Source organism: Mirounga leonina, unplaced genomic scaffold, assembly GCF_011800145.1.
Source record: "Mirounga leonina isolate KUSES-001 unplaced genomic scaffold, KU_Mleo_1.0 Mir_125, whole genome shotgun sequence".
Lineage (NCBI taxonomy): Eukaryota > Metazoa > Chordata > Mammalia > Carnivora > Phocidae > Mirounga > Mirounga leonina.
The window spans coordinates 62,359,566-62,374,540 of record NW_023270305.1 but is presented as its reverse complement, the minus strand read 5'-3'; the positions used below and the strand labels follow the sequence as shown (position 1 = coordinate 62,374,540).

The 14,975-nt window shown below is 36.5% G+C and overlaps 1 protein-coding gene across 14 annotated transcripts in view; it reads right to left on the bottom strand.

The window, feature by feature from the left end:
* NRXN1 (neurexin 1) overlaps positions 1-14,975 on the bottom strand; it is a 1,139,755-nt gene that overhangs the window by 41,989 nt on the left and 1,082,791 nt on the right. Inside the window, exon 14 of one of the 14 annotated variants that reach the window (XM_035001595.1) lies at positions 4,835-4,856. The exons of the other annotated variants lie outside the window; for them this stretch is intronic. Coding sequence (XP_034857486.1) covers positions 4,835-4,856 — 22 coding nt within the window. The remainder of the gene's footprint in view (positions 1-4,834; positions 4,857-14,975) is intronic. 14 annotated transcript variants of the gene reach the window in all.

The following is a 14,975-nucleotide window of genomic DNA, read 5'->3' as shown; positions in this document are numbered from 1 at the left end:
CCCCTCAATATATTTCCTCTCAATGTCACAGAATCCAGTTGGTTCTCCTGACTTCCATGATGAGGTCTAAAAATAATGGCTAGTAACTTAGCAATTTTATACCCATATATTGGTTTCAAAATTTGATTCTTAAGTGATACAAATGGGGCAGAAAAAAGCAAAGATGCCAGTAGCATCCTTCTGTTAGAAGTTAAAAGAAGAGAGACAAAGCCAACGGGAAATTAAAAAAAAAAATGAGAAGAGGGAGAAAAGGAGAGGAAAAGTTTTCTCCACCTGTTTCTTAAGTGGGAGGGTGGTTCAGTTCATTTTACAAATGAGACCAATGACAGGTCTTTCACACTTAGGAAAATAGGATGAATGTCTCATTCAGTGAGATGTGAAATAGGTCTTGGTTCCAAAATTCTAGAAAGGGGTTTAAGAGGGAAAAAAAGCATTAGAAAATGTACAAGTGAAAATAAGACAATTTATCAAACCAGCTCTGCTCCAGGACTAACCAACTCAACTGAGTCTTTAGGCTTTAACTGTCTGTGGCAGCAAAGACCTCATTCCTCTTAAACCCCAAACCTTCAGACACAGAACAGAAAAGTGGGCAGTAGAGGATTTTCCTGTTCTTGAATATTTCTCACCAAATCATAGAAGATGAAACAAATAGAAGCAATTTCTCAGGGACTTCAACTGAAACGGGCCAAGAATGGTGAGTTATCAGATGAAATCCTGTCAGAACCCAGGCATACTTTTCCAAAAGTTAATTCTACTGGGTACAGTAGATTCGAGGTGGTAAGAGGAATTACTCCCAATAAAAGAATAAAATGTATACTAGGTGATTAGCCAAGAAAGACACAAAGCAGGGGAAATTGGTCACGTGCTCCAGAGCAGCCATAAAAGAATCCAAGCTTACACTTCACACAGCCATAATGGAAGGAGCTTCCTCACTCTCCCGAGTGCCACAGTGCTTCTTAAGCTTTGCGGGGTCTACAGTATGCTTTAAAGTTGAAGTGTTTCAAGCTAACTGTGTTTTGGGAGTCACATCTATCCTAAGATTATACTAAAAGTTAAACCTCTACTGTACCTATCAACTGGTACTCCAAAATGCTGGTTTCCCAGAATATCCACCAAATCCTGTCTATGTTTAGATGATGATAACAAATAGAAGAAAAAAAAAATGCAATCACTGCACCTTCCATATATGAAGAAGTCTTGGAATTATAAATGTCAAAATTCTGATTTCATTTGCCTGTGTCTAAAAATATTTCCCTGCTAATTATTTCAAATTACTATAGACATTTTGCAAGCTATAATAGATTTTATATATAAATTGTGAACATCCATAAAAATAATTTGTCCTACACATCTAACCTTTTGTTCCCAATATAGACCCACTTTATTTCTTATGTTTATAAAGAAATGCTTACAAAGTCTTGTTCTCTGAGGATCTCACTTGGTACTTATCAAACTTATTTTTTCATAAATCTTTATCAGCGATGAGAATTTTTCTCAGACTGTGTTGCTGATTGCTTATGTCACCACTTACTTTCCACTTCCATTAGAAGCCACAGGGCACCTTACTTCTTAGAGAAGAATGTGAAACTGATTTGGGGATGAAGGACTTCTAGTCTGGAGTATGCACCACTTTATAAAATGTTTATTGATATAAAACCTAAAAATATACATGGTAGGTACAGTATTCATGTGGCTAATTATTTAGTAGATTCAGCCCATGATTTTACACCACAGGGTTCTTAGTAGGAATACCAGCACGGGAATCAGAGTTTCCTGACACATGGCAATAAATATTTTCACTTACAATGAATAATTTAGCTCTTTTGGCATTCATTGTATGAAAGATAGATTTGAAATAATTTCAAGGTCTCTTAGCAAAGGTAGAGGTTTTGGCACACAAGAACAGCAGTATGGGGCTCCTTTCCTTTGTTTTCACAGAATTTTGCTTGCTTTTATCATGCACACACCGCAAAATTTCTCCTCATTTGTCAAGATGATGTTGAAATGAAAAGATATTGTTTCTTCTATAGCATTTCCTATTGTGGGTTTCTAAAATTCCAAATCACTGATTCTCTGCAATTTACCAGCCTTGCCCACTGAATGCCAATGAACCTCTATATTCTTGATTATGGAAATGGAAAAGGAGATTTCCCTCAAATTAATGCCAGCCAAAACTGGAATTAGTCTCACACTAGTTTCAAAATGAAAATTCCCATATGGAAATTACATATATAAATTCATCTAAAATCTCAAGAAGATGATTCAACAACATGAAAAGCAGTCTATGTTTTAAGACCACTTTTCTTTAAAAACTTTTCTTCTAAATGAAATTCACATCTATTCACACTCCGAAATCATCAAGTATTAGAGCTACGAAGCCCTTACCTTACAAATGGGGAAGTCAAGTACCAGAAAATTGAGCAGTTGGTTCATCACACCAATAGCAGTAAAAATTTCTCCAGTGCAATCTCTTTACATAAGTTCATTAAAAGAAAATGTTTTAAGATTAGATGAACCCCCAAAAGAGCCCATTCACAATGGGTTGTGTTGAATTTGAGGCAGATTGGGGGTGGCTGTAAAGGTCTAAAGTTTAGAAGAACAATCTAGGCTGAGAATGGTATAAATTTCCCAAGGAAACAAAAAGAGAATCTCAGACTAACTTCAAAATAAACCCAAAATATATAAAAGTGCAAAGAAAAAATAGATATAAACAAAAAGGGCTATTTTTCTGTTAATTGTTTTTCCTCCTAAAATACTTGGGTGAATGTTTCAAGGTAGAAATTCTGGGTACTTCAGTAAGGAGGATTCTCTTAGGTATTATTGACGGGATTCAAAGAGGATAATGTTGACGTTTTGCAAATATAGTCTGAAAACACTCATTGGCAGAAATTCTTTTAAAAAATCTCTTCTCAAAGAGCATAGTGAATGTTAATTTTTTAGCAAAGACAAATGAACAATGCTTACATAAAACATTAATATTAGGGGAAGCTGGATGAAGAGTGAATTCTATGTTTGCAGCATTTCTATGTATTTAAATTAGAGCATTTGTTTAAAAAATAAAAAATAAAAGATACATACTAATCTAATCAAATCTTATATATTACATATAAGTTGGCCAAAGTGGTATTTATAGAATAATTTTCTTTAAAAATATGCAGATACATTCATAAAGAAAAAAAATTACCACAACCACAACAAAATAACCTATAAATCCAACCCCCTTTCTAATATTTACAGACACAAAGCATGCATTATCCTCACTTGAATGGTATGTCTTTGAAAACGTCCTTACACTGTAGACTTTCAAATAAACCAAGCATATACTTTTCTACTACATCGTATCATTTTAGAACCTCGTCTTTCTTCCTAAAGTACTACAAAGAATTGAGCATCATTTAGGGAATTGCTAGGTAGAGAGAGAGAGAGAGGGCTAAAATCAGTATTTACTTTCTTATTGCATCAGTAGCCTTCTGTTTAAAATGATACCATCTGCTGCAATTGAAATTTCACTGGCTACCTGTGAAACCACAAAGTCAGGAATCTAGGAAACCCTTGTGGCTTGGCTGCCTTCAAACACTGACCTAAGCTTCCTATCTCTAGCTTGAGACTTTGAAAAGTAATCAAGAAGCATTCAATTTGATATTTTGCACCTAGGTATCATTTCGGTCAGTACTCATGACTGGTTCATGAAGTTTCCCATAATTTTTCACTGTATTTTAAACCACTTTACTGAGGAAATAATAGTATTAGTAACTATTTCAATAACACGAGTGGACTGTTTATGTAATTATCACTCTTCAAAATTGTTTCACTCAAGGCCAAGCCCTTGCTTCCTGCCTATACATCTCCATTCTACTTTCTTCACAGTGGGTATCATTCGGAAAAAAAAAAAAATACAATCAAAGATAGAGAAGGAAGGAGAATCAGGCAGATTGAAAATTATTGCTGGGGTGATTTACAAACACACTCAAAATACAAACACACTTGTAGCCTTGAGATAGTTATACTTACTCCAAAGTGTCTAATTTACTACTGGAAAAATGACTCAATACTTCAAATCATCCCATCAGTAAAAGGAAACCAGTATCTTCTATTTTAAAGGAAATGTTTAGCAGTGAGGGCTAATTTTAATGAATAAAGAGAATGAATACAAACCAAATAGGCAGGGACTTTTAAATTTAAAAAGTTGCACATATTTTGCATATACTTTTATTACTCACAAAGCATAAAGACCGGCTTTTAAGAAATCAGTACATTGTCCTGAGTACATGTAGACAGGAACCAGCCACCTTGACTGATTTTGAGACAAGCTACTGGGAACCCTGCTTCCTATTGAAATACCCTCGGTGCCCTACATCATTTCAGAGGCGGGTACTGGTGTGATGGGATGTGTCGTTCACGTGATTTGATCTGATTTTGTGTTCCTTTTTATTTTTTGACTGCATAACTAGGGCTGTTTAAACAAACACAAGGAACATATAGCAGAATAACATCCATGCATCTGCTTAACCCATAGTGACCTCTCCTTTCTCCAAACTACCATGAAGTATATGGCAGATGTGCAGCAAATATGTGTTCATCAATCGATACTATAGGGTAAAATAGTTCAGCTTTCAGTACTCTAGTTTTATGTGTGTTTGTCCTGACTCCTCAACTGGACTTTTAAGGCAAGAGATATCTTATTTTCCTCTGAGTCTCCCATCACATCTAGCAGTTTTGGTATAGATCAATCAACCAGTAGATATCTTAACAGATCTTAACTATCAAATGTACAAAAAAAACACTGAGATAACTGATTATATAATTGTCAATATTCTGGAAAGAGATAATACACTTCTTGAAGGCTAAGAAAACTTCTGACAAACCTAGGAGTAGCTGTTCCTCCCAGAATTTCTAGTTTGTTATATGTATCCTTTAAACCTATTATTTAGCAGCTAAATATTTAGCAGTGTTTTTATACAGACACGTATTACATTCAACTCTGAAAATCTTGTAGTCCTACTATAAACCTAATGAATAGATCCACTCAAATCTAGCTGCGCTAATTAAGAGAAGTCATGATATGTAATTGAAAATGATGATTTTTAAGCCAGTGGGAAGGTAAATGGTGTAGAAAGCACATCTAGTCATGCAAGGTGACCCATTATGTAGACAGTTCACACATGAGTAATTGAGAATTGGACACCTAAGGCTATACCCATGCAACTCCAAAATACAGAGCTTTTAAAAAGAATCAAAACTCTATGTAATATTGATTTGACAATAAAACAGTAATATTTCGAAGTCAAAAGATAGTTTTAGTTTTGTATATATAATGCATACTTTATTATATATACATAGTATTTATATATGTAATCAATTTTTTGTATATATAATAAATATTTTTTATCGTTAGCAAATTCATTTCACTGGACAACTGACTGGGAAGGCATTGTCTTTGAAGCTCTAGCAGAGTTTTCAATCTGAAAAATGTGAAAAGATCAGATAGGTGAAGGCATTTCCCCATAGCATTAAACCCCCACTTTATCTATGAAGTTACCAGTAAATCTAGGCTGTGAACTTATATAATCCTATTTTTGGTCAAAAGTCTGAAATATGCTGAGAATCGAGATTATGGTATCCTACAAAACGCACTGTGTTTTAATAAAAAAGCAGTGGAAACAAAGATGAGAACATACAGATTTCTTTAGGAGACTAATTTCTTTTGGTCCCCTAAGATAACATTCAAGTCATTCTTACCACTATATTACAGTTGTGGGAAAAGAGTAAGAAAAGCATTTGAGTCTTTCTGTTATCAAGAAAATAATTACAATGTGGCTTCACATGCAGTATCAAAAAATATAAACAACATATATATATTCACAACACATACATATATACACAGAACACACACATTTATACACACACATGCAAATATATATACAATGGAATATTACTCAGACATAAAAAAGTGAAATCTTGCCATTTGTAACAACATGGATGGATCTAAAGGGTATAATGCTAAGTGAAATAAGTGATCAAAGAAAGACAAATACCATATGATTTCACTCATCTGTGGAATTTAAGAAACAAAACAAATGAACAAAGAAAAAAGAGATAAACCAAAAAACAGACTCTTAACTATAGAGAACAAACTGGTGGTGGTCAGAGGGGAGGTGGGCGGTAGGATGGGTAGAAGTGAAGGGGATTAGGAGCACATTGATCATAATGAACACAGCGTAATACTTAGAGTTGTTGACACCTGACACCAGTATGACCATGTATGTTAACTCCACTGGAATTTGAAAAAATAAATTAAAATTTTATATACACACACACACACACACACACAGCCCCCACAACAATGAAAACAAAAATATGTGATTCTGGAAAATAGTCCTGGGAGAGTTACTAATGTTTAATCAAGGGAATTCAAATGAAGGTAAAAATCTGAGGAGCAAATGGGAATGTATAGTGATAATCGCTCATAATTTATGTCACAAAATAGAAAATATCTCCTATATTTTTGCTTTTTCCTGGTTATTATGCAGTTTGGACTCATATTGTCTTAATGTGCTAAGGGAAACTAGAGATACCCGTGGGTTTGTAATTTTCTATTACAAGAAACAGTTGTTAGTGGATATCCTGGAAATTGCTTTTCTACTAGATATTACTGCGCTTGGTTCCATTCTCCGTACCAGAGTGATGAGAGAAGGCAGTCTTTAGGAGATTCAAGTATCATCTGTCAAGTTAATGTACACAAGGTGGCAGAAAGTAAAACCAATCTTCCCAGGTCAATATGGTAACCTTAGTAGAAGTCAAAGAAATTGAAAGCCTAAATATACACAAAAATGTATAAAGCAGAACTTGGTGTCATTATACTTTGCTGAGTTTATACATAGCTTGTTGTTCAATAAAATTGCAGTCTGGAGCAAATGGTGTTTGAGTCCACAAATGAGAGGTAAACCAGCAGAGAAATAAAAGACAGGAAGGAGAGGAAATGGGAAATGAAGGAGAAGACTGAATAATAAAAGGTACCACTTGGTCCAAGTAAAATTAAATATCCACTAACACTGTTCACCTATGAATTTTGCTAGTGCTCGTGAACACTGGATTTAAGAACACTAATTTTGACTGGGAAGAAATCTTGTTTCAAATGTGTTATTTTCCAAATGGGCAGAGGGTAAGCTTAGTCCTCAAAACACTGAAACTTAATACAGACAAAGGTTGAAAGTCCCGGGCTACATCTTTTTCCCCCCCATTTGAAAACTAAAAAGTATAAGCCAAGAGGGTTTTTCCCATCAATTAGCATTCTGCCTACTGCATCCGTCATATAGCATCCATCATATAGTTAATTGATTGCACTTGTAGTTTATAAATGCACCCAGATGCTGTGGGATGAGCACATTCCATAAATTAAAGGAGCATATGGAAGGCACACAGACAGTAACATTTCATCGTAACTACCCAAAACATCCTTAATATGCAATGCTACATAACTAATTACTATGTAAATAAGTAAGCGTTTCCCTGGTTAATGTCTTGGTGAGAAATTTGTTTGGCAGTTGAGCCCAAATGCAATTTTGACCAGCCATTTAATACCACTTCAGCACTCTCCTAGTTTCATCCCACTTTGCCTGGAAGGAGAATGTGGCTCTCAGCCTATTAGGCAACGTTAATTGTGCAAAGTCAGTGAAAATGTTCATTCTTTCTCAATGGGTCATCTTACTTAAGGAACACCAGTCAACCCTCCAAATTATAAACATCTGTCCAAAGTTCTGTCTGCAGGCTCTATTTCTTCCTAAAAACATGAGTTGGAATTTGCCAAATGAAGAATGTCTGCTGCTTAATGGACACTTCCATCAATTTCTAAGAAAAGGGCAAGGAGGAAAAGGACTGCATAAAGTATAAGAAACTGGCTTAATTCTTCAACTCTGGGGAAATTAGTATCAATGGTCCGAGTAAATTATCTTGAATACCTCAAGGTGTCAAAGGTAAAGGCTTCATTCTCTGAAATAGGTCAGAGTTCTCTGTCAAGCCAAGGTTGAAAAGGTAAGTCAAGAGAGACATGCAACACGGCAAAATTTCCTTCGGGAGAGTGGAAATTCTCTCCATATACAAGGTCCACTAACCACATGATTAAGTGAGCTGTAGGTGACCCATGGATCAGAAGATGTATATTTAAACCTTTAAAAGTTGTGTTTTATTGGTAGATTTTGGCAGCATGATTTTGGTCAAATTCACTTGTATTCAGGACTGGAAATTGTGTCTAAGTTCACCTTAAAATTTTGGAAGAATTATTAAAATTACAGAATTTAGAAGTAAATTGATTTTCATTTATTTTCCCAGTCTTATGGCCTTTCTGAGTAAAGACTGTGCCCAGTTCTTTGGGCAGGTGGGTGACAGAAAGTTTGATAGAGGATTCTGAGAGATTAATTTCATTTCAGAATTTGAACTGGGCATTGGTAAAGCTCCCAAGCTTCATGATAAAATCAACAAATACTTAAATAAGCCATTCAAAGTTATTCTAGAAATGAACATCTATTTATAAGCCGGAAGTAAAATAATAGTAGATTAGTCAGCATGGGCTCTTAATATTTTCAGAATTGAAAGCTTACAAGGAAAAAAGTTAGCAAACCTTACAGATGCTTGAATCATCTAAGGTCTGGTATATAAGTTTAGTAGTTACTGCCACATTTATATTTAGATACCACCAACTCAAATCATACAATAGCTTAATTTTAATTTTGCTCCTACTTTTCCTTTACAGGCAAAGAGAAAAAGATTATGAACAACAACAAACAGACAACACACCATTTATAATCCGGCAAAGCAACTTCTATTCATGAGATTTCTTCCCTACTCTATGCCTACTCTATGAAGCAGGGGCTGCCTAGTTTAATGAAAAATATTTGTTACAACAGACGTGACATTCTATCTCATAATTAAAGGAAGATGCAACCAGGAGTTCCCTTGAAAAGAAAGGGCAGGCTTCCTTCACTATCAGGCGGACTCTTCCCCTCCCGGCTCCCCTTTTCTGATGTGCAATCCCTTCTGTTCTCCATCTGCTCCGCCCCCACCTATTGTCTCCACTCACTGCCAAGCATGCCAATCCCATCTGGCCACACTCTTGCTTCTGCTGGCTCTAATTCCCAGGGGCCTAGGAAATATTTGAATGCCAAGGCTCTTTCCCTCTTCACAAGAATAAGGACTTAGCTAGGAAGGTATCAAACAATTCCCCAAAGAATTCACACACACATGAACATGCACATAATCTCTCGCATACACAGACAGCAGTTTTAGAATCCTTTCCTCGGCTAACATTAAAAATATATATATTTCAAAATTCTTTTACCTCGATGCATTTTTAAAAATTAAAATCTTACTATCTTTGAAGTAATCAAAATTTATATTTAAAAAATATCAACACTTTCATTAATCCCAGGCATGCATTTTTTCAGAAAGCAGAAGTAATTAGTGTAAGTAAATCTTATTTAAATCTTACCATCGTGAAATATTTCCATTAGTTAATCAGGTTTAATCGTTGACCACTAATACATTTTCTGTTGTACCAAACATACATCTAATTCAGGCATTCCAGCTTTACAAATTCTCCACGAAAGCCCACTCTGCCGCAAAAGCATGCATGGTCAGAATCTAAGCATATTTAGGCAAAATTGTCACCAAGTCATTAACAATAATAAAGCAGTCTGGCAAGTATTGAAAGCAGCTTTTATTCATGCTTTTACTTGAACCAACTTACTACATATATACATATATATACACACACACAAAATCCTTGGTTGTTTTTGCCACAAGCATGCTAAAAAAAACTCTGAAGCTCACAAAAAGCAGCAAACAAAACTAGAAGCAACCATGCTCAGGGTTTAAGGACATTAAAAAATTAAAGCAACCTTTCTACATTTCAAATAGAGCGTGCATAAATTTGACATGCAATCTCCAAAAATAAATATTGTAACATAAATCTTAAAATTAGTTTATCCAAAAGAGTTTATTCTTATTTTCATTATTATTGTTCTTAGGCTTCTGGTATCTTTAAACCCTGCATGCTGCAGTTCTAAGCTGTGCTGAGCACCGGCTGTGAGAGAAGAAGCTACCTGCGAGTTTTCACAGTGCCATCTCATATCCATGTCTGTCTGGCTACCCTGCGTGCTTAGAGCTTTTTTCTTAATTCTTAATGGAAATCCTAGGAAATTTAGTCCATCCTCTGAAATCAATACTGGTGACAGGAGAGCTCCCTGACTCAGTGGGAGATCAAGATGATAAATTGCCTGCGCATCAGCCTGGCCTATCAGTGCCCTGCACACAGATGGGCGAGAAAAGACACAGAACCGGCTCTATCAGTCACGTGTCACCTAGGAGCCAATGGCTAACGCGCTCCTGCAGGAAGAGATGCTGCAGTTCCGTCTGCAGTTGACGAGGCTGTTGGTACACAGCCCAGCCCGCGCCCCGCTCAAAAAGTCTAGGCATCGCTGCTGTTCAGTTCGCTCCCGGGCTGTGACGGCACAGAAGAACAGACATCGCTCTAGCGCCGCCCCACATAAAGACCTGTTTTCATGCACAGGGAATTCTCTCTGTATTACTTCCGAATCCATTGTGATCACTAAACAGAAGGGAAACTTTTTTAACATCGCAACCCTCAACCTCTTCTGTGCGTCCCTTCAGATTATTATCATGTTTTCACCTAATATTAAATCAGAAGCTTAAACTGTGCAATTAGCATTCAACCCTCCTAACAGAATCGCCGCAAAGCTTTATAATTGTAATTTTATTTCCAAGTTAACGAATGACTTTTTCTCTGAATGCTAAGTTTATAATGAGTATTTTTATGGGATGATTTTGTAAAGGCAATTATGCAACAATAAGAAGTACATTATTGTGCTTTTCTGCCAATTAGAACTGGTCCTCTTTAAAGACGATTTAAATCCCAATAAATATGCATTTTATCAATCATTAAAAATAAAAACAAACAAGCACCAAAGGATATACATCTCATTTTCTAAAGGCTGAAGAACAAATGTATTATATAGTGATGGAAATATGGACTTATTTTTTGTCTTTCCTCTTAAATTTAAAATAATTCTTTGGGAAGCAAAGGCTCCACATCTGGAATACCAGATGGAATCATATTCCCCAATACATCTGCTTCTATTGATCAGTGTGTAATAAAAGACATGTTACACAGTTCTTCAAGGTACTGAGATGATTGTATCCAGTCTGACAGGTAAGGTTGTAAGTGATGAGACTACCGTGTTTTTCAAATGGCAATATGATGGAGATTAAAAAAAAAAGAAGAAGCTCAAAAGAAACAGTGAACTATCTTCAGGAACAACAGAAAAAGTACCAGGGCACTTCTCTTTATCATTTTTCATTGCCCAGTTTCAATTAGATCCATGCATTTTCAAAGATTAATTCTAACTCATGTAGAGTGACCCAACACTACTTCAAAAAATTTTTGAGAATAAGTACTGATAGATGTGCCCTCATCAGTAAATTGTCACTGAGCTTTAGAATGCTGAAATTCCAAAGCTCATTTCACCTTGGGAACTATTTTTTAAACACATTCTTGAAACACTGACCCTGCCAAGTTTTCTGCTAATTTCTTTCTGCTCTTATTGACTATCAGGAAATAATAAAGCACTTTTCAAATTTTTAAAATATATACTGCTTTGTGTTTATTCTATTTGGCCTATTTATTCAATAATAACATAATCCTCAACAATCAAACTTTACTTTTTTAAAGGAAAAAATTAAGGTCCAGAACACTTGTCATCAAAAAGAAAGCAATAATAATAAAACATCATCAAACCTATTCATTGCAATATTGTAATAGCCAAAAAGTAGAAACTATTTAGTCATCAATAGTAAACTGATCAGATAAATTATGGTACAGTCTTAGTATAGAGATACTCTGCAGCTGTAAAATATAATGTGGCAAATTCAAATGTGCTGATGTGAAAAGATCTCTAAGATGCAATGTGATTTAAACATAAAAGGTGCAATTTTTAAATTGTTCGAAGTCTGGATACATACAAAACACACATACGTTTACAAATGTAAATATACAGTTGCATATGGAGAGGAAACTTCCAAAAAGACATAAAATATCAGTTACTAGTGGTTAAATCTGGGAAGCAAAGCTGGGGTCAAAAGTGGGACTGGGGCATAGTTTTATTAGCCCATGTTCCATCAAGCCTATGTATTTTCTAATTTAAAATTAATTCATTAAAATGATGGTTTAATTTAACGACTGCTAGATACTTGAGCAAAAATGTTGAGGGGAAAGGAGGGAGACAGAAGGAAGAAGACCTGCTTTTTTTTTCATGGTAAGAAAATAGGCTTATGTGGGCTAAAAGGAGCTGCCAGAGACAGGTTTGGCAATCTGAGCTGAAGACCTCCACAAACCATATTCATCTTCTACTTCTTTCATCTCTGAATACCTATAACAATACAAACTTACAGGTGTTAAGAGCTTTACAATTTGTAGTGACAATTCACCTAAATTATCTCTGATTCTTAAAGGTACGAACTGAGAAGTAAATGATTTGGCTAATTAGCAGAGCTTTGGGCAAATTAACCCCTCCAAGCCTTAGTTTTCTCAGCAGGATGCAATTAGCAAGAAGTGGCAGAGCCAACCATGAATCTTAATTTAGGATATTGTTTACTGCGCTTGAAAGGCAAGATCATGTGCATGTTTTTTAGCCAATAATGGTGTAGGGCTGAAGACAAAACGAAATTCACTTTCTTGTGTTTTCCTACTTGGCACAAGCTTATTTTATCCAAGAGACAGAACTTGGCTTATAGATTCTATTGTTCACTCTTTTGTGGCTGTTGTTCAGAGTCCAAAGATTTTAAGAGATATAAATATTAAAAAATATTGGGGCGCCTGGGTGGCTCAGTTGGTTAAGCGACTGCCTTCGGCTCAGGTCGTGATCCTGGAGTCCCTGGATGGAGTCCTGCATCGGGGTCCCTGCTTGGCGAGGAGCCTGCTTCTCCCTCTAACCCTCCCCCCTCTCATGTACTCTCTCTCTCTCTCATTCTCTCATTCTCGCTCTCTCAAATAAATAAATAAATCTTTAAAAAAATAAAAAATAAAAAATATTGAATTGGTTAAATTAAGTCAAAGGCTTATAATTTGCACTATTAAAGGATTTTTGTGTTTTACACAAAGTTATTCTGAATCAGTGGTTTATGGGGGGGACATGTGACAATGTTTGGAAAGAGTTCTGGTTGTCACACCTGGGGAGATGCTACTAGCAGCTAGTGGGTATGGCCAAGGACACCACTAATCATCCTGCGAGGCACAGGATAGCCCCTACGACAAAGACCTACCTGGCCTTAAATGTCAATAGTGAGATTGAGAAACATGTACTAAATACTATGCTTTTCTACCTTATTTACAAAGAGGGTTAAAAAAAAAAGTACTCTGTACTCTGAGATGTATATTGTAAAGTGGCAAGGAAGAAAGTTTAGGTGGAGAAGAGAGGAAGACTGAGGACCAGGCCCTGGATTCCTCCAAAACTAAGAAGTCTTGGGAAAGAGGAAGAAACAGCAAATGAGGAAGAGGAGGTAAGAGAAAATCTCCTGTGTGGTAATCTTGAAGCCTATGGTAAAAAGCCTAATGGTAGCAAAGACATTAGGGTCTTGTTCAAATGTTGTAGACAGGTCAAATAATCCACTTTTCATAGTTCGTTGTCATTGTTGTGTTTTAAAGATTGATTGATTGATGGGGGAGAGAGAGCACATGCCCAGGAGCAGGGGGAGGGGCAGAGGGAGAGGGATAAGGAGAAAAGCAGACTCCTCATTGAGTGGGGAGCCCGAGGCAGGGGCTGGATCTCAGGACCTTGAGATCACCACCTGAGCCAAAATCAAGAGTCCGAGGCTTAACCAACTGAGCCACCCAGGCACCCCCTTAGTTTTGTCTTTAATTTAAACAAAGGGTTTGAAAAATTAATCTCACCGAAATTAACAATACAAAAGACTTGAGGTCCTTATTCCTCCTCATGTTTGGATTTTTACAGATGTGGCCAGAAAAGGCAGTATTTACAGGGACTACAAGAGGGCTATTTGGAGAATATGTGAAGGGGAGGGGGCTTTCATGACTCTCAAATTATACTTCTTTAGGATATTTACAGTTGTAGTTGCTTTATAGTCCACAAAGGTGTACCTGTAAACAAGCAAGTGAACGAACGCTATTTAAGACCATCCCATATCATTGTGTGCCAAGGAGGCAGAGAGCCACTGCATGCCCCTAGAAACAATGTCTGCAGTCCTTCTTTCCAAGCCCCCCGGCCAGTTTTTCCATCCATAGACAAGGTTTCTGGGAACAGAGATCTCAGGACAACTTCAGGCACTTTCCCTCTGTGACTCCTGTCAGGCCAATTTCTACACTTGGTCAAGCCTGTGGCATCCAGGGTCAGTGCAACATTGCTGAGAACCATGGCCACCTGGATTACTAAGACACTGGAGCAGTTTTAGGTCAATTTAATGCTCTTTTTGATAAGAAAATATTGCAGGAAAGCAGTAAAGAAGAGAAGGGAGAGAGAGAGAGAGGGAGGAAGATAGGAAGGGAGGGAGAGAAAGGGAAGAAGAAAGAAAGAAGGGGAGAGAGTGGGAGAAAGAGGGAGGGAGGCAAAGACAGAGAGGGGAGAGGGGGAGGGAGAGAGAGAGGGAGAAAGGAAAGAGATCAGTAAAAAGAGCCACAGATCTACAGATATAATTACATACTGTGTGGTGTGAATGAACATTGCATGTCATAATTCTCTTTAGATAGATCTTTACAATTCCAAGAGGTTTTATACTTTGCATAGTCCAACTCCTTCATTTTACAGATGAAGGATTTTGATGCAGAGAGGTTAAATAACTTGGCTTGAGTTAAGTTACAGTGGAATTCTTCCCAATCTAGTCAATGGGTGAACACGATATTGGCAAGTTTCAAGATGCTTTCAAAAATCACCATAATCATCAACCAGAGT